Source organism: Hyaena hyaena, unplaced genomic scaffold (genome assembly GCF_003009895.1).
Source record: "Hyaena hyaena isolate Hyena2069 unplaced genomic scaffold, ASM300989v1 scaffold_285, whole genome shotgun sequence".
NCBI classification, from domain to species: Eukaryota; Metazoa; Chordata; class Mammalia; order Carnivora; family Hyaenidae; genus Hyaena; species Hyaena hyaena.
In genome coordinates this window covers 777,130-795,693 of record NW_024080917.1, presented here as the reverse complement: position 1 = coordinate 795,693, position 18,564 = coordinate 777,130, and the positions used below count along the sequence as shown (strand labels likewise).

At 59.5% G+C, this 18,564-nt stretch overlaps 3 protein-coding genes across 7 annotated transcripts; 1 reads left to right on the top strand and 2 right to left on the bottom strand.

Annotated features, from left to right (window-relative positions):
• Positions 1–5,258: 5,258 nt before the first annotated feature.
• MLST8 (MTOR associated protein, LST8 homolog) lies at positions 5,259–9,032 on the top strand. 4 transcript variants are annotated; one of them, XM_039246849.1, is made up of 9 exons: positions 5,259–5,322; positions 5,853–6,020; positions 6,198–6,246; positions 6,329–6,491; positions 6,820–6,895; positions 6,979–7,131; positions 7,928–8,052; positions 8,168–8,331; positions 8,433–9,032. In XM_039246849.1, exons 2-9 carry the CDS (start codon positions 5,892–5,894, stop codon positions 8,549–8,551), a joined length of 978 nt encoding a protein of 325 aa, XP_039102780.1. In that variant the 5' UTR covers positions 5,259–5,322; positions 5,853–5,891; the 3' UTR covers positions 8,552–9,032. The 4 variants fall into 4 exon arrangements, with proteins under 4 accessions (XP_039102780.1, XP_039102777.1, XP_039102778.1 ...); XM_039246846.1 differs by having other exon boundaries at positions 6,195–6,246; XM_039246847.1 differs by having other exon boundaries at positions 5,277–5,322; positions 5,823–6,020; positions 6,195–6,246.
• BRICD5 (BRICHOS domain containing 5) lies at positions 8,902–10,027 on the bottom strand. Of its 2 annotated transcripts, XM_039246851.1 has the most exons (4): positions 9,775–10,027; positions 9,590–9,691; positions 9,189–9,342; positions 8,902–9,091 (listed from the first exon to the last, which is right to left on the bottom strand). In XM_039246851.1, the coding sequence occupies exons 1-4, from the start codon at positions 9,916–9,918 to the stop codon at positions 8,997–8,999; spliced, it is 495 nt and encodes a 164-aa protein (XP_039102782.1). In that variant the 5' UTR covers positions 9,919–10,027; the 3' UTR covers positions 8,902–8,996. The 2 variants fall into 2 exon arrangements, with proteins under 2 accessions (XP_039102782.1, XP_039102781.1); XM_039246850.1 differs by lacking the exon at positions 8,902–9,091 and having other exon boundaries at positions 9,196–9,691.
• Positions 10,028–11,442: 1,415 nt separating this feature from the next.
• LOC120241600 (phosphoglycolate phosphatase) lies at positions 11,443–14,284 on the bottom strand. The gene is made up of 2 exons (XM_039246872.1): positions 13,605–14,284; positions 11,443–13,503 (listed from the first exon to the last, which is right to left on the bottom strand). The coding sequence occupies exons 1-2, from the start codon at positions 14,242–14,244 to the stop codon at positions 13,178–13,180; spliced, it is 966 nt and encodes a 321-aa protein (XP_039102803.1). The 5' UTR covers positions 14,245–14,284; the 3' UTR covers positions 11,443–13,177.
• Between the last annotated feature and the right edge of the window lie 4,280 nt (positions 14,285–18,564).

Genomic DNA, 18,564 nt, shown 5'->3' with positions numbered 1-18,564 from the left:
CCCTCCCCCCACCCTTTATCGTAACCAATTCCTGGGCATCTGCTGGCTCAGGCACCATGCTGGTCACGTAACAGATTTACTGTGCCTATGTTACAGATGAAGAAACTGAGGCTCCAGAGAAGCCAAGTGCCCCACCTAAAGTCCTAGAATCTGAAGGTCATGTGTCTGAGCTTTGAACCCACACTCACCTCTGCATGTGACCCAGTTCTGCCTCTTACTGCGTTTCTTTTCTGGTCACTTTGTCTTTCTGAGTCTTGGTTTCCCCTTTGTAAAATGGGGGTTAAGAATGATAGCTTTCCTTAAGTGGCTTGAGGATTGTGACGCTCTCTGTAAAGCCCTTGGCAGAAGAACTTAGTAAGTGTTCACTAAATGGCTTCTGTGGCTATTGTGATATTCTTGCCTCTCCCAACCTGGGCTGCTGAGTAGCGAGTATTCGTTACTCATCCACTGTATCTGCAGCCCCTGGCAGTGCGTGTGGCACACAGGAAGCATTACAAAAAATACAAAGAAGATAACTATCGTCCTCACCATTATTTTTATGTTTCGGCGACCAAGGTAAACCCCTCTGGCCCGAGCCTGACATCTGCAGGCCCTGGGGCAAAGGTGCGCACAGAGGCCCACACAGCAAATGTCCCGACACTGAACTGTTACAGGTCAGACTGACAACTCGGTGAACAAAATAGGTTCTTTCCTCCTACCTTGACAAGTACACCTTCATCACGGCCCGAGAGGCTAAGTTCCAAATTAGAATCCTCTGAGTAGTGAGCTGGTCCTGAGCGCAGCCCCCCTCCCCCACCGCGGCTGTATCTGTAACCCACAAGTGGGCACCCCAACGTCACCTCCCAGACCTGCAAGCGGGTACCTTGCTGTGTGGTCTACGTTCAGGAACTGAAGACGAGAGCGGTTACAGATTCTGCTCGATTCGCGCTGCTAGGTGAGGCTACTGGCCTGGGAAGGGTCAAGAAGTCCTAGATGCAGTACTGACCAGCCCAGCAACCTTGGAGGAGCCCTGACACTCAGCTGCCTCATCTGTAAAATGGGTCAGCGGCTTTGCCCGCAGCCCAGGGCTCACAGGAGGGTCCACATGAAAACAGAGATGTGGGTCTGCCTGGGGTCCCCCCAGCCTGAGGAGGGGGTCACGAGGCAGGCCAGCTGCTCCAACTGGGGGGATGAGGGTGCAGAGGCGGGGCTTGGGCAGCCCTCCAGGAAGTCAGGCCTCTGAGGATCCTGGGAGGAGGGGCTGCTGAGCCAGCAGAACTGCTTCACTGCAGCCTGGGCTGGCCCCCTTCCCAGCGGCACGGTGTCTCCACCGGGGCCTGCGCAAGCCCTGCTCCCGCCCCCCAGCTCCAGGGGCTCCTTGGTTCTCCTCCAAGTCCTCCGAGGGCCCCAGTGCCCGGTCCCTTACGTATAAAATGGGATGACAAGTGTACCGTCCCCGTGGGCTGCTGGGAGCATGCAGCATATGTCAGCCGCCATCGTTTCTATCATTCTCATAGACGCCACCTCTGTAACTGCTCGGCTGGTGCTTGCTACGGCAGAGACGCTCCACAGCCAGTGTACGGTGTCCCCACTTTCCGCCCGGCAGAGCTGCTGGAGCTGCTCAGGCTGCGTGGGGAGCCCTGCCCGGTCCAGGAGTTACCCCTACGCGTGGGAAACGTGCGGTCCCCAGGCTCTGCCCAGAGCTCCCACAGAAGAGGCAAACAGCTCAGGGCCTGGCCCCTAGGCCACAGGTGGGACCCCACAGGCGCCTGGTGGAAACTTCCAGACTTCCCTTTGCTCCAACCCTCCCTCCTGCCTCCTGCTCTCAGGCTCCTTTGTGGGTCCAGGACTGCTCTGGATGTCCTTCAGATGCTCGGGCTCACAGAGCTCCTCCTCTGCCAGCCTTCCGACCCCAGACCCCACGTATTCATCTGCCGCTCCCAGAGTTGCCCCGGCAGAGCTCACGTGCTTACAGAGGAGGATCAAGGGGATGCAAGGTGTCGGGTTGCCCAGAAGAGGCAAGGCCAGGGGAGAGCCGAGCTCAGCAGGACGGGTGTTATCACGTCCCAGCTGTGGGCCCTCAGACGTAGGACTCTTCGTCTCTGAGCCTCAGTTTCCCCATCTCCAAAACCTGCGTGGTTTCTTTCTTTTTTTTTTAATGTTTTATGTATTTCTAGGAGAGAGAGAGAGAGAGAGACAGCGTGAGCAGGGGAGGGTCAGAGAGAGAGGGAGTCACAGACTCTGAAACAGGCTCCAGGCTCTGAGCTGGCAGTCAGCACAGAGCCCGACGCGGGGCTCGAACCCACGAACCNGTCTTCCTCTCTCTGCCCCTCCCCCTTTATCAGCTCACTCTTTCTCAAAAATAAAACATTAAAAAAACAATTAAAAATACTGTAATTTTTATTTTATTTATTTATTTATTTTTAATGTTTTTAAATTTATTTCTAGGGGAGAGAGAGAGAGAGAGAGATAGCGTGAGCAGGGGAGGGTCAGAGAGAGAGGGAGTCACAGACTCTGAAACAGGCTCCAGGCTCTGAGCTGGCAGTCAGCACAGAGCCCGACGCGGGGCTCGAACCCACGAACCGCGAGATCATGACCTAAGCGAAAGTCGGACGCTTAACCGACTAAGCCACCCAGGCGCCCCAAAAATACCTGTGTGGTTTCTCGTTGGCACAGCCAGGGTGAAGACCTGATACCTTCTGGGAGTTTCTCAAAAAGCTAAACATAGAGTTATCATGTGACCCAGCAATTCCGCTCCTACTATACAGGGAAGTGGAAACACATACTCAAAAAGATACTTGTACTAGAATGTTCATGACAGTATTATTCGTAATAGCCAAAAAGTGGAAACAACTCAAGTGTCCCTGAGCAGATGAGTGGGTAAACCACATGTGGACCAGCCCCGCAATGGAATATTATGAGGCCACAAAAAGGAGTGGATGAACTTTGAAACATTATGCTCAGTGAAAGAAACCAGACACAAGAGCCAGATATTGTAGGATTCCATTTATATGCAATTTCCAGAACAGGCGAATCCATAGACACAGAAAGTAGACTGGTGGTTGCCAGGGGCTGGGGATTTGAGTGGGGAGGGGTAATGGCGAGGAACGGCACAGCGGTACAGCATTTTCTTCTGGGGTGATGAAAATTTTCTGGAACTAAACAGCAGTAGTGATCGCTCAGCACTGTGAATGTATTAAGTGCCGTTGGATTGTTCACTCTAAAAATGGTCAATTTCAGGAGCACCTGGCTGGCTCGGTCGGAAGAGCATGTGACACTTGATCTCAGGGTTATGAGTTTGAGCCCCATATTGGGTGTAGAGATTTCTAAAAATAAACAGATAAAACTTAAAAATATGTTCTTGAGTTTATTTATTCTGAGAAAGACAGAGAGAGAGAGCACACGCGAGCAGGGTAGGAGCCAGAGGGAGAGGGGTAAAGAGAATCCCAAGCAGGCTCCACCATCGGCACAGAGCTGGCTGTGGGCTTGAACTCACAAACCGTGAGTTCATGACCTGAGCCAAAATCAAGAGTCAGAGGCTTAAGCCACTGAGCCACCCAGGGGCCCCAATAAATAAAACTTTTTTAAACAGGTTCATTTCATAGTCTGTGAGAACAATTACAACAAAAACACGCCCAGGGGCGCCTAGGTGGCTCAGTCGGTTAAGCGCAGACTCTTGATTTGGTTTGTGGATCGAGCCCTGTGTCAGGCACTGAGCTGACGGTGCAGAGCCTGCTTGGGATTCTCTCTCTTCCTCAGAACAGTGTCAAGTTCTGAGGCCGTTGTCGCTGGCAGGATGCAGCACGTGGCCTCTGGAGTGGACAGAGGGAGAAAGCTGCAGGGTTGGTAGCTGCCAGGCCCAGGGGACTGCAGGGTGAAGGGGGACCCGTGCAGGCTTCTAACAGGGGTCAGACTTAGGGTTTTAAAAGACCCCTCTGCAAGGCGAAGGACAGCCTGGATCGGGGCAAGAGTGGGTATACGGAGGCAAGCTAGGAGGCTGTTCTGGGAGAGGGGGTGATGGACACAAGTGGAGCATGCCTAGCCGTAACACACTAGGGCACAGGCACACAGGAGGGGATGCCGTTTGGGGTAGGTCCACAATGAACTGTCTTGGCCAGAGACAGTGGAGGTGTCTGTGGGGACTTTGAGGGACAGTGTTTATCAGGGGCTGGATCTGAGCTGGACAGGGTGAAGGGCCTGGGAACAGGGAGGGAATCGGAAGCCCCAGCGAGCGGAAGAGAGCCCTCGGGGTGAACTCTGGAGGGGACTGGCCTCCAGGGGAAGGCAGAGAAAGACTGGCCGGAAGCTCAGCAGCAAGGGGGGCCTCCAGGAGCCGCCCTGCCAACCGCTGTACACTCGTGTCAAGATGCAGAAGGAAAAAGACCCATTGGGCTTGGCGGTGTGAGACCTCCGGTGACCTTGTGATCTTTTCACTGGAGAGCTGGGGGCAAAGACATGACAGTGGGCTGAGTAGTGAGTGAGAAGTGAGTCCTCACTGAGCTGGTGAGAATGGCCTTATGAGGCAGAGTGCCCGCTGGACTGGAGGGGTTGGGGTTGTTTGATGGTGATTAAAGGCTAAGGGGAAGGAAGGAGGAAGGTGGAGAAAGTTCAGGAGGGGAGGTTCCTGGGCCCCAAAGCCTGGGGCAAGGAGGGGAGGTATGTTGCTGTGTTTGTAAGCATGGTGTGAAGAAACCATGCCGTTTTTCTGGAGGGTGAGGCCACAGCGCATGGAGTGTGGGAGCGCTCAGTGGAACAGGAAGCGGAGGGACCCCAGTTTTGGAGGGGTCACTGGGCTGAGGCGGCAGACAAGAGGGTCGGGCTAGCACTGATCAGGACTGAAAGGACCCAGACTGGGATTGTCACGTCTAGCAAATAAAACTACACTACACCCAGTTAAACATTTGAATTCCCCGTGGCAATCACCAGCTTTCTAGGATGGGTATATCGCGCGCAATATTTGGGATACACTTATACCAAAAAATAAGTTCGTTCCCTGAAATTCAGACGTTAACTGGGCGTCCTGTATTTTACTTGGGCATCCTAGCCGGGTGTGGGGATAGGGGATGCAGGGAAGGGGGTGGGCAGGGCCCCCCACCAAGCCTGGACTGGAAAAGGGGAGCTGTCCGAAGGGTGCGGTGCCCGAGTGGGGAGAAGGCTGAGGCCAGGCCTCACGGAGGCCTCCCCCCGCCCCAGAACTTTGGTCTCGCCCCACCACCCCCTCCTAAGTCCCGTGGTGTCGCCCTAGGCCCATCGATAACTCTACGCTCGGCCGCGGCCTCTATCGACTTGCTCCGGCTCCGCCCGACGTCCTGGGCCGCGGCGGAGCGCCGAGCCGCATGTAAGGTACGGGGGCCGCGGGGCGAGGGCCGCAGAGCGGCTGCTGGGTGGCCAGGAGAGCGCGCCTGGACGAAGCTGGCCCAGCGGGACGCAGCCAGGGCTGTGGCCGGAGCACCGGGAAGCCCGAGGGTCGGGCCGGACAGCGCCCCCTCCCATCAGGCCTAGCCGCGGGCCTTGCTACGCATGCGCGGCCGCGGCGCTCGGCTTTCCTCGCGGCCCGTCCGCCTCCACTGCGCATGCGCGGCCCGCCCCTGCGGCAGAGCGGCGACCTGGGCATAACTGCCCCCTGTCGGCGGCGGGTGGGGTGGCGTCCTGGCCGGGTCCGTGGGGCGCGGAACGGAGCACGTGCCTTGGAGCCAGGAGCTGTCCGCAGGTTGCCACGTGTTCTCTGAACCTCTAAGCCTCAGTTTCCTCATCTCTAACATGAGAATGATAATGCGTATCTCTCAGCACCCAGTGCACCCAGAGGGTAGCCCCTAAATAACTGCACCCCTTCTCTTGTGCAGATGCTCTGACCTTTGACCCCTGCCTTTCAGAAGTCGGTCCCGTGCAGGCCCGAGCCTTCTTCCACACCCATGAACACGTCCCCGGGCACGGTGGGCAGTGACCCGGTCATCTTGGCCACCGCGGGCTATGACCACACGGTGCGGTTCTGGCAGGCCCACAGTGGGATCTGCACGCGCACCGTGCAGCATCAAGACTCGGTATCCTCCACTCTAGGGGGGCGGTTCGGGAAGGGCTCCCGGTGGGGGGGTGACAACCTACACACCGGAAGGCATGCCTGGGGTGAAAAGGAGGCAGCAGCCGAGGGAGGCGGCGGCGCCCTCGAGGGTTCTGGCTCCTGGACTCTGTTCTTCACGCTCCTTGACGGACCCTAGCAGGTGAACGCACTGGAGATCACGCCCGACCGCAGCATGATCGCTGCTGCAGGTACCTGTACCCTCGACCCCGGCCCTCGAGCTCTGCTGAGCATCCGGGCGCAGCCGCTCTTCAGTTTAGCCTGTGCCCTTAGGTTACCAGCACATTCGCATGTATGATCTCAGCTCCAACAACCCCAACCCCATCATCAGCTACGACGGGGTCAACAAGAACATCGCGTCCGTGGGCTTCCATGAGGATGGCCGCTGGATGTACACGGGTGGGGAGGACTGCACTGCTCGGATCTGGGACCTCAGGTGTGGGGCCGTGGGCAGGAGGGGCCCGCTGCTGGGTGTGTGCGGCCGGGGGCAGCCAGGAGACCGTCTCGGGTCGGGGGCCTTCAAGCAGAGGCTGAGATGGGCTTCCCGTGTGGGCAGTGTATTGAGGGCAGTGACGAAGGCAGGGTGGGGCAGGGGTGAAGCCACACAGATGAGCCTGGCCTCAGCCTTACACCGCACGGAGTTCTGGAGCACGAACTGCATCCAGTCCCGCCGTGAAGCGGGGCCTCCCCTGGGGGTGCCGGATGCAGAGAGCACGTAGTGGGGCGCCGATCGCATCCACCGCAGTGTGTGCCCTGCTCCAAAGGTCCCGCAACCTGCAGTGTCAGCGGATCTTCCAGGTGAATGCACCCATTAACTGCGTGTGCCTGCACCCCAACCAGGTGAGGGGCACGCACCGGGCCGGCCACTGAGGGGTGCAGGGGGCGGGAGTCTCCTGCCCTCACTCACCTGCCCTGCACCCCAGGCGGAGCTCATTGTGGGTGACCAAAGCGGCGCCATCCACATCTGGGACTTGAAGACTGACCACAACGAGCAGCTGATACCCGAGCCCGAGGTCTCCATCACATCTGCCCACATCGACCCCGATGCCAGCTACATGGCAGCCGTCAACAGCACCGTGCGTCCTGGGTGTGAGCGCGGGGGGGAGGCCGCCTCAGCACCCAGCCCCTTATCCTGCTCTCTCTCGCACACGCGTGGCTTCTTCCCCAGATGTTCCCTCACACTCCCCCACCCCCGCCCCCGGGCTCCAGCTCCAGCCACCAAAGCCAGAAACCTGGGCGTTGATCCCTCCCGCCCTAGCTCATCCAGTGGCCGTCACCTCTGCCTCCAGAGCATCTCAATTCTACTTCTGTCTTGTCCCTGTCTCCTCCTGGTCCCGGTGTGGCTTGTCTCCCTGCACATTGGCTGCGGTGGCTCTGCGGCCTCCCTCTGCCCCCAGACACTCTCCACCCCCCGCGTCACTCTCCCTCGGCTGCCGGAGGGCTCCATTCCCTGCATAAACCCCTTGGTGCCCTGGCTCCTCACCATGGCCTCGGGACGCTGGGGTTCAGCCCCGAACACCCTTTCTGGCCTCATCTTCTCCCCGTAATGTGCCTTACATCTCAACAGATCACTTGCCTCATGGGGTCCCCAGACTGCCCTCCTGCCGTCCCTGCTGTCTGCTGGGCCCTAGTCCCTTCTTGTTCTTCTCTCCCGTTGGGCAGCAGCATTCACAAAGGCCGGGCCTGGCCCCCTGCTCTCAGCTTGCTGGGTAGTCCCTGCAGGCAGGAGCAGAGGTGCCCGCCAACGTCCCCGGCCCCCGGATCGCTGCGCACGGCCCTCGGATCGCTGTGCACGGCCCCCGAACTGGATGGCAGCCCCGATCTGGGTCCAGGGAGGCTCCAGGCTTCCCGTGACTCCCCGCCTGCTTCCAGGGGAACTGCTACGTCTGGAACCTGACTGGGGGCATCGGTGACGAGGTGACACAGCTCATCCCCAAGACCAAGATCCCCGCGCACACCCGCTACGCCTTGCAGTGCCGCTTCAGCCCTGACTCCACGTGCGTGTGGGCTCGGGGGGCCGATGGGCCGGGGCCTGGCTCGTGGATGGCAGGGTGGGGGCAAGGTGGGAGTGGCTACTGATGGCGCCCTCACGGCACCCACGCTCACCCCTAGGCTCCTCGCCACCTGCTCGGCCGACCAGACGTGCAAGATCTGGAGGACGTCCAACTTCTCCCTGATGACGGAGCTCAGCATCAAGAGCAGCAACCCGGGGGAGTCCTCCCGAGGCTGGATGTGGGGCTGCGCCTTCTCGGGGGACTCGCAGTACATCGTCACGGGTAAGCCTGTCCGCCACGCCCTCCTGTCCCAGTCCCTGCCAGCCCCGTGCGCTCTGGCCCCGGGGCTGCACCCTGAGCTGCTGCCCGTGCCCTCCCCACAGCCTCCTCGGACAACCTGGCTCGGCTCTGGTGTGTGGAGACAGGAGAGATCAAGAGAGAGTACGGGGGCCACCAGAAAGCTGTGGTCTGCTTGGCCTTCAATGACAGTGTGCTGGGCTAACCGGTGACCCCTCAGGACCGCAGGCAGCCGTCCGGGCAGCAACTGCTGAGGGTGTCTGTTCCGACGCACAGCTCAGAATGACCGTCCGCCAGCCCCGGCCAGCTGGACCTGAGCTGCTGGCTTGGACGGGCCAGGCCAACACACCCTGGGATCCTGTCAGCTCCCCGTGGCTTATGTGGACGTGACGAGTGTCAGGAGGCTGACCTGAGCCAGCCTGCACTTGTTTCAGCAATTCCAGATCCGCACAACCTAGGGGATCTGAGGCCGGTGCCCCATCCCAAGCCAGAGCTCCCCCCACTCTCTGCCCCTGTTGTGTTCTGAAGCCACAGAGAACACCATCAGGCCAGGTGGAGAGTTTATTAGCCCCGCCGGCAGCCACCTTCCAGGCAGCTGGTGACGGGGACGGCCAGCTGGCTGGCCTGTGGGGCTGGGCCGGGCTTTGAGCTCAGTCTGGGAGATAATAAAAGCAGACCGACACACAGATGTTGCTGGGGAAGCAGATGTCAATGCACAGGTAGATGAGCCGCTGCCTCCGTGGTCCTGGGGGAGGGGCCTCCTTGAGCCCCAGAGGGCCCCTCACCCTTCTCCCTGGAATGCCCTGCAGGAGCCCGGGCCTCTCAATACAGCCCCAACTTACCCTCTGCTCGGCGGGCCCAGTAAATGGGGGTCTTTGTGCAAAGGTGCCGCACCGACTCCCCCACCTGGGTGGGGTCCACCTCACGGTCCCCAAGCACTGCCAGCAGCTCCTGGGCATAGCGGGTGTCCCGGCTGGCGCTGTGGGACCCTCCGGCCTGCAGAGAAGACTCTGGTGGGCCATGGCACAGGGGCACCTGCACTTCCCCTGCCCGGGGCAGGGTCCAGCCCCGGACACACTGGCCCGGGGCCATCGCCACCCTCAGCTCTTGTCATCAGCCTCAGCCAAGGGAAGACAGAGCTTCTGTTCCTTGAAACCAGAGCTCCATTCCGCCGCAGGGCCGGGGTATACACAGGACCCTTTGTCCCCTGTACCCAGGACCCTGGCCGCGTGGGGCCGCTTACCCTGGAGCTGTTCACCAGCAGCTCTAGGGTCTCGCGATCTTGGGGTTCCATCAGGCGGAGGAAGCAGGCCCGGTGTTCCGAGGGGCGGTAACAGACGCAGCCCTGGGGAGGCAGGTGGGTGAGGCGGGACCATCTGAACATTCTCCAGTGCTGGTCACCCCCCCCCCCCCCGCCCATTCACTCACGCTCTGCCCATCGAACAGCACTGCCCAGCTGCGGTTGCTCTGAGCCGGGGTCACCCGGATGGTCGCCACGTTCCGGGTCGCATCCACCTGGGCGGTTTGGTTGGACGGGGGTGCCCTGGGGCTTGGGTGGGTCAGACGGAGCATCTGTAGCAGAGGCTGAGATCAGGAAGCCAGAGCTCAGCAGGGCAGGCTGGGGCGGCCCCTGACATACCCCCAGTTCTCCAGTGAGGTTTCTGGCCCTTCCACCTGTCTGGTGCTCCTGCCGCTGCTCGGGGCCCTGGCTCCACTGCAGGGCTGGGGTGTAGCGGCCTCTTCTTCCCCCTCCCCCCCTACTGTGTGTGCCCCTGGCTGGGTCCCGAGGAGGAGCTCACCTTGGGAGGACTGTGAGCGAAGCCAAGAAGTCCTCCAGCCACGGCCCCCGCAGCGGCCAGTGCCAGTAGCAGCAGCAGCAGGCCAGGGACCTTCCAGCCCCCGAAGCAGGGCTTGGCCTTCACCTGGGGGCACGCTGCGGTCAGTGGGGACTAGCGCAGAGACTGAGGAACAGGCTGGCCCCTGAAGGCAAGGATGGAGGTGTGGGAGGTGGGCACTGCGCTCCTGTCCCCTGCCCAGGTCAAGCCCTGGGTCTCTGTCCCAGGAGAGGGCACCAGGTGGTTGGAGGCACTCACCTGGCTGGGCCCGGAGCTCTCCTCGCAGCAGCCCTGCTGCTCCATGCTGCAGCCCTGGTGACAATGCGCTGATTGTCTGCTGCCCCTTGCAGTCAGCTAGGGAAACCTCAGTGCGGTGATGAGCCCAACAACTGTGCCGGCCCCCTCCTCTGACCCCCCTGCTTCCCGCCAGCCCAGCCACCTGATACCAGGGTCAGAGCCAGGACAGCCTCCATCCTGGTGGTGGTGGGGGGGTTGCTTGTCACTGTGTCTGGCTCTGACACCTGGCCATACCTGGCCGTGCAGACCAGAGGGCCACAGAGCATGGGTGTCAGGGAAATCAGGTCCCCCTGATTGGCACCAAGAGCAGCCCAGGCCCAGGCAGAATGACTTTACAGTCTGCTTGGGGACAGGCTTAATTTTTCTAAAGAGGCCGTTCCAATCTCTTTATTGTTACTTCTGGATTCCTAGGGCTCGGCACGTGACAAACTGTCAATAAATGCATTTTATGAATGACTGGTAAGGGGGTCTGCGCTGCCTGTGTCCTTCGATCCCACATTCCCCCCTCTTGCCACTTCCCAGTCCCTCAGACACAGTTTGCAGGTTTGAGACCAGGATGGCTCCCAGGCAGCCTCCTGAAGCCACCGCACCCCTGGGGCTGCCCTGCCCGCGTGGGTTCACTGAGGCCCTGCTCTGCTCCTAGCCTGCATCTCCAGCTTCTTTGGGCTGTGGATTGCGACAGGGCCCTGCCGGGCACTGGCAGCTCGCAGGGGTGTGCATTCCTAACCAGCTTCACCCTGTGGCCCTTTCCTGTGCCTCCTTTTTCCTAGTTCTTCTGAACGCACCCCTCTATAATGGGCCTGGGATGCGGTGGTGTCGTGGGGGTCAGCGCCCCAGCTCTGGAACTGCAATCCCAGAACATGTCCTTCTTGGAGCCCCCCCCCGCGCCCACGCTGGGCGAGGCTGCTGCAGCCTCTGTACAAGGGCTGCTGTCGAAACAAGGGCAAAGAACGCCAGAGTCAGCGCAGGTTTGAGAGTTTAATACAGATTTGGGTTCACACAGTGCAACAGGGGCAGAGACGGGGGGCGCTCGGGCTCCCGGGCCGCTGCCCAGCGGAAGCGTTGCTGACTGCCGCACCTGCCGCGTGCTCCTGGTGTGGTGACAACGCCCTGACAGGCCTGCTCAATATCCAGACCCACCTTGAGCCGACCTCGCAGAGCCAACGTCAGCACCACCAACCTCACAGGTGCTGGCCGCCCTTGCGCCGCCCCGCAGCAGAGTCCAGACCCCAGACAGCCCGGCCCTGGGAAGAGCTGTGGGCTCGGGACTCCCTTTATTGCTGAGAATTTAGAGATTCAGTGAAGGAGCGGCCCTGGGGCAGGAGAGAAACCGGGCAAACGCCAGTGGGACACAGGGAGGGCGCCGGGAAGGAGTCTGCCAAAAGGAACAGCTTCCCAGACCCTGCCCTACGGGTACGGCTGCACAGTCTGCTTAGCAGGTCAGCAACTTAGGGAACAGGCAGGAAAGGCCAGGGCCCTCTGCCAAGAACCTTTGGCTAGCAGGTGGGCCCAGCCTGGCCTCCCGCTGGCCTCCCACAAGGGGCTCCAGAGGCAAAAGAAGTGGTCTCGTGGACCGTCGGCATCTCACCCCCACCCCGACAGGGCATGGGAGGACAGGAAGAGATCAGATGCCTTGTAAAAGGATTTCCTGTTCTTGGGGACACCGCTCTCCTCCCCCGCCCAGAGGGCGCCTAGGGCGACAGAGAGGCAATCGGTGGCCAGCACATGCCTGTAGCCTTGCTGCTGGCTGCGGGGCACGGAGACTTCTCCAGTGGGATTTCCCCTACAAGACAGAGCACAGCTATTAATGAACACTCTTAAGATTCAATTCCACCGTTTGACAAAAGTTGTTCAAAATCGTAAAAAAATAATTTTTGGTACCAACGCTATTCTGAGCTCTCAGCGCGGCTGCCCAGAGTTCAGCAAAGACATCCACACCCTCTTGGCTGCTCAGCCAATATGCTCAGTTCAAGTCAGCAGGATTTAAATGCACACTTGAGAAAACTGAGGCTTAGCTGGACGGAATTTACAGAACTCCGTGACCGCATGTAAGGTGTGGCAGCCCTGGGTATCTGAAACGGAACCGACACTTGATTGTGACATCAGAGTGGTTTTTAAGGAAGTGTGGGGTGGCGGCGGTGAGGTCAGCACCCTGCAGCCCAAGGACACGGATAAAGCCTGCCCTCCACTCCCCCCCCCCACAGGTGGGTGTGCAGCAGGGCCACCCGCAGATGACCACGCAGACGGGCCCTGGGCTCTTTGTACACGTTCCTCACGACACTCAAAATTATCGGACCGTCCTCCCCTTTACCCTGTAAAGGGGGCCCGATCCCTGAATAAGATCTGCAATAAAACATGGAACATCCCTAGACCTGCCTCAGTCCCATGAGCAGGTGGGGTAACCAGCGTGAGGTTACCCGAATCCTGAGCAGATGCTAATAAGCCTGCCCTCGTCAACGGCTCTGGATGTCCAGGAAGCCCACAATGCCCTCGGGGTTTAAAAGTGCATCTTCAAACATAAGCATCTGTAAACATCGCCCCCCAAACGTTTACTTACAAGGTCAGCAACTAGTGCCTTTACTTAACTCCAAGTACACTCTTCGAAGCACCTAGCTGAGCAGATGCTTAAGCCCCACCTATTAATTTGGGTAAGTGGTTTTCAATTTGTTTTATTCTGGAGATTAAAGACACTTAAGTCTTTAACCTTGAAGGGCGGGCAAAAGGTCAGCTATGCTGTCAACATAGAAGTCAGGGACCATTTTCTTCTTAGACACGCAGTCACTTTCCTGATTACTTTTCACATCCCCTAGAGTGGACACTCCGGTGAGGGTCAGGATGGTCTTCAGGCCACAGGTGACGCCCAGGAGGATGTCCGTGTCCAGGCGGTCTCCCACCATGACGGTGCGCTCCGGGTTGATGCCGTACTCCTGGGACACGCAGTCGAAGATGAAGCGGCTGGGCTTCCCTATGATGTCGGCCTGGCGCTGGGCGGCCATCTCCACGGCTCGGACCAGACAGCCGGTACCTGCGGGGCGGAGAGGGAGGGGAGGAGAGCACCCGGGGTCAGGGGACAGGAGCGGCCCGCAGCCCGCCCCGCGCCTCCCCCCGCTCCCGCCCCGCACGGACCCGCAATGAAGCGGCCGTTCTCGAGCGGGAGCCGGTTGTCCATGTTGGTGCCCACGAGCAGGCAGCCGGGCTGCTGCAGGTAGCGCACCGCCTTGGTGAGCTTCATGTAGCTGAAGTGCGGGTCGAAGCCCACCACCACGGCGCGGACGTCGGGATCGAGAGGCGCGTCCAGCCAGTCGCCGGGGCTGTCACCCTGCAGAGGCTCGGGCCCCACGCCCACGCAGGAGACGCCCACGGCCTTCAGCTCCGCGGCCAGGGCCTCGCTGCCCAGCACGTAGGCCTTGGGGGCCGGTGCGCCCGCCAGGCGCTGGCGCAGGTAGAGGGCGGTGCAGTAGGCCGTGCCGAAGACCTCGAGGCCGGCGCCGGGCCCCGCCGGGCCGCCGAAGCCCAGGCGCCGCAGCTTCTCGGCGTAGGCCTCACGGGTCTTGCTGCTGTTGTTGGTGATGAAGCCGAGGCGCTTGCCGCGGGCCCGCAGCGCCGACAGGGCCTCGGGCGCGCCGGGCACGGCTGTCTCGCCGCGCCACAGCACGCCGTCGCAGTCGAACAGCAGCGTGTCCACGTCGGCCAGCAGCGCCTGGGCCCGTTCGGCGCTCAGCCGCACGCAGCGGGCGTCGTCATCGCCGGCCTCCGCCGCCGCCATGGCCGCCCGCCGCCGCCACCGGCCGCCCGCCGCTGCTGCCACCGGCCGCTCCTTGCAGCCGCCCGCCGCCGCTCCCGCCCCGCCCCCGGCGCGCTCATTGGCCCCGCTCCTCGCGCGCACCGCCCATTGGACGCCACCTGCGCCAATCCGCCCCCGCCTCCCGCGGGCTGCGGAAACTCAGCGCCAACCGTCGCGGCCCGGCCCTGGAAGGCGGGCGGCCATTGGCTGTTGAGCCTGAGGCTCACCGGCGATTGGCTGGAAGGGAGCCAACCGGCATTCAGAGGGGAGCGTTCACTGCGGAAACGCTGCGGAGGAGCCCGGAGCCGGCGCTGGACGTAAGGCCGCTGTTCATTGGCGGCCGCGGGGCAGCTCGCCCATTGGCGGCGCTTGGTCAGCTTAGGTGACGGAGGACCTTAATCGAGTGACCCCGGGCCGGGCCGGCTGCCGATTGGCTGGCTTCTCCGCGGCTGGGGCGCGGCAGGGCGTTGGAGGTGGGGGCAAGGAGCCGTGGTCCTCCTTGGGGCCGGCGTCACGTCCGCACCTTTCCTGGGCGTCGCCGGGCCGTGCCCTCCGCCCTGGACACGATTCGGACACGGTGTTAGCGCGTGAGCCGATTATGACCAGCGCCGAGCGCAGCCCGGGGTCACTCCCGGAAGGCCTCGCGTTCCCGTACCCAGTCCTTCGCAAAAACGCTCTGCCTGTGCCTTAGTGGTCCGGTGAACGGAAAATTAATTACAAGGCGGCGGGATTAGGGTCTAAAAAGACCCTACGTAGAACACAGCACACACCGTCATCGTTATTAGGTATCAGTGTTAACTTTTATTGAGGCGTAATACACAGTAAAAATGCATCGATCTTAAGTGTGCAGCCTGATGGAATTTTACATCCCTATACGCCTGTGTCAACACCACCCACGCCCAGCCACAGAATATTTCCATCGTCCCAGAAAGTTCCCTCACAGCCCCTCCCCAGTCAATAGCGGATACCCTCCCCCCTCCCCCCCCTTCCCGACTTCTGTCACCATGGAATGAGTCATAGCCTCCTCTCCTTGTCCAGATGGTCTCACAAACGGGATCTTGCCATGGGTGTTGCTTCTATGATCAACACAGTGTCTGTGAAATCCATCCTTCTCTGTTGTTTTAATTGCCATGTGAGCCATTGGAAGAAGATAGCTGTTTGTTCTCCAGTAGATGGACGTTTGGTCGTTTGCAGTTTGGGAGCGTTGTAAATAGTACTTCTGTGAACGTTCTGGTTCCTACACACTCATTTGTGGACACAGGCACTCATTTCTCTTGGATGAAATATAATTACAACTGGAATTGCAGGTGCAGCAGGTAGGTGTTATGTTTATTGTTATTGCTTCCAGCAGGGCCAGGCAGCTCAGCTACGAAGGCCCCGGTTTCTTGAAAGCCTACCCTGCGACAGGTGCCCCAGACCCCCAGCTCCTGGAGTGTCAAACCCCTGCTCTTCTCTCGGGCCCCAGGTCTACATAAAGTCTGCTCTGGCCCCACCCCCAAACTCATGAGGTAAAGCCAGTGACCTCGGTTCCCTTAGGGCCCTGTTGGCCTGGGAAGGCCTGGAGGAGATCGGAGGGGCCATGGCGCACAAGGGCTGGGCATGCCAGTGTTCCCGCCTGGTGCGCCCTCCACTCACAAGGGAAGCACCTTGCTCCCAGTGTCTTCCCACTCAGTTTTGGTGGCGGAGCTGACATGGGGAAGAACTGGATTTGATAGATCAGAAATCCTGCTTTAACCCCAGAAGCACCCAGGACGTATGGGAATGTGCTGTTGCTGCCCAGCCAGGGGCCAGCTTGTACAATGTCTGCCCAGGGGCCTTGGTCTAGTGGGCACTCAGTAAGGATCTAGGCACCCAGCCCTGCTCCTGACCTGCAATTCCCTTGTCAGGATTAGAGGACAGCCCGAAGAGGCAGAGGCTATTAGTATCCGCATTTGTGGATGAGGGAACTTAGCCACCAAGAGTCACCAGCTGGACGAGGCAGAGTTGGGATTAACTGACTCCAGAGTGGAGCTCTGCCACAGCTGTTTGCTTAGCATCCCCTGTGGGTGGTAGGGACTGAGCCGGCGGAGTGGGAAAGGTGGGGCGGCCAGTATCGAGAGGGGAGACGGTTGTGGACATGGTCCTGCAGCAGGCTGCAAGGGACGGTGCACTTTATGGCAGGGGGGCTGACCTTGAGTGAGGTGCCCTGTATAGATGGGGGGAAAGATGGGGGATGATCATGATGTGTTCCCGACACACAGTAGATGCTCAGTGTGTACTTGCGAATGGATGGCGCCAGGGTTCCCCAGAGTGAGGAAGCCCCCACTTTGGGCTGAATGCGGCATGGATTTAGATGGTATAAGGCCAGACACCAGATGCTATTTAATTTTAATAGCCTCGCATGGATTTAAATTGTATTAAAAAATGGGGGCACCTGGGTGGCTCAGTCAGTTAAGCATCCGACTTTGGTTCAGGTCATCATCTCACGGTTCGTGGGTTTCAGCCTCGCGTTGGCATCTTGGAGCCTGGAGCCTGTTTCAGATTCTGTGTCTCCCTCTCTCTCTGACCCTCCCCTGCTCACGCTGTCTCTCTCTCAGAAATAAATAAAACATTAAAAAAAATTTAAGAAAAGAAAATGATGGGCCGCCTGGATGGCTTGGTCGGTTGTGTCTGACTCTTGACTTCAGCTCAGGTCATGATCCCATAGCTGGTGGGATCGAGCCCCATGTCGGGTTCTGCACTGACAGTGAGGAGCCCGCTTGGAATTCTCTCTCCATCCGTTTCTCTCTGCCCCTCCCCTGCTTGCATGCTCGCTCTCTCTCTCAAAATAAATAAACATTAAAAAAATTGTATTAGAAAATGCAAGTAGCCATTGAATCTGTTTTCGCAGATGGTATGTATTGCTTCTAATGAGCTAAGTAAAAAAGGGAGTCATTTCAAAAGTCATTTCAAGGGGCACCTGGGTGGCTTAGTCGGTTAAGCGTCCGACTTTCGCTTGGGTCATGATCTCGCGGTTCATGGGTCCGAGCCCCGCGTCGGGCTCTGTGCTGACGGCCAGCTCAGAGCCTGGAGCCTGTTTCAGTCTGTGACTCCCTCTCTCTCTGACCCTCCCCTGCTAACGCTGTCTCTCTCTCTCTCTCTCTCCTAGAAATAAATAAAAAAATAAAAAAAATAAAAAAAAAGTCATTTCAAGTGGCAAAAAAAAAAAGAAGCAATCTAAACATTCTTCAGCATGGGATTCGTTAAATGAACTAAATACATCAAAGAACAGAGGTGCGCAGTCCTCATGAAGGGTGATGGAGTTTGCGTACACCGGGGTTCACATGGAAGCCCATGCTGAGGGCTGGGCGGGGAAGGAGGCCGTTTGGGGGAGTGGGGGCTCTGGTGTCCCCGTCTTCCTCTGGGCGCTCTACCTTTCAGTGACCTTAGGCCTGTCCGCCCCTGTGCCCACTGGCCTGCCTGGGCTCTAGCGGAGGCAGGACCTGGGACTCAGTGGAGCGGGATGCCCGTTCCTGAGCCCCGGGGAACCCCAGGGCAGGAGCGCTAGCCTGCTCCTGACACGGCTTGGGAGCATGCAGCAGGGCAGCCTCCCTGTCGCCCCTGGGCCAGCTCCTCATGTCCACCCACACTCAGGCTGTCCTTGGCCTTTGAGACCCTTCCCTATCCCATTCCTCTGGGGCTTCCTCTCTCTAATGCTGGCTTCCCCACTACTGTCGTCCCGGTCCCCCCTTCCCAGAGGCGCCCTCCACGTGCTCCCCACCTCTTCTTCCTCCTGTTTGTCTCTGTCAGAGACCATCCGTGTGGGATCTTCCTGCCTCTATGGTCCTGAGGTCCTTTTATCCGCACAGCAGTCAGAGGGATCCTTTCGAAATGCTTTCACACCATCTGCTTATCCCCCTACAGTGATGACCAAGCCTCATGCAGAAAGCAACCTCATCGTTACCCCAGTCTGACCTCTGATGATCTGACCTGTGCTTCCCATATCCCAGCTCCTGCCAGGCCAAGGGTCCTGAGGCGCCCAGCTGGGCAGCACCAGCATGGAGACCGTCTCTGCTTGGTGTCCTTCCCAGGGCAGAGCAGTCTACTCTCTGCCCCGGCCCCCGTGTCTCTGCTTGGTCTTCCCTAGAGGTGAGCCTTCCTGGAGGAGGCCAGTTCTGATTCATCCGAGTCCTGGCATTCAGCACCGGGCTGGGCCATAGAACCCTGGGGGTTTCCAGCCCATGGCTCTGTGCAGACTTTGAGTTTCCAGTCTGCCCTTGGGCAAGCATCCTATCAGTACTGTGCCTCAGTTTCTTTATCTTCAAAATGGGGGTGACGGGTATC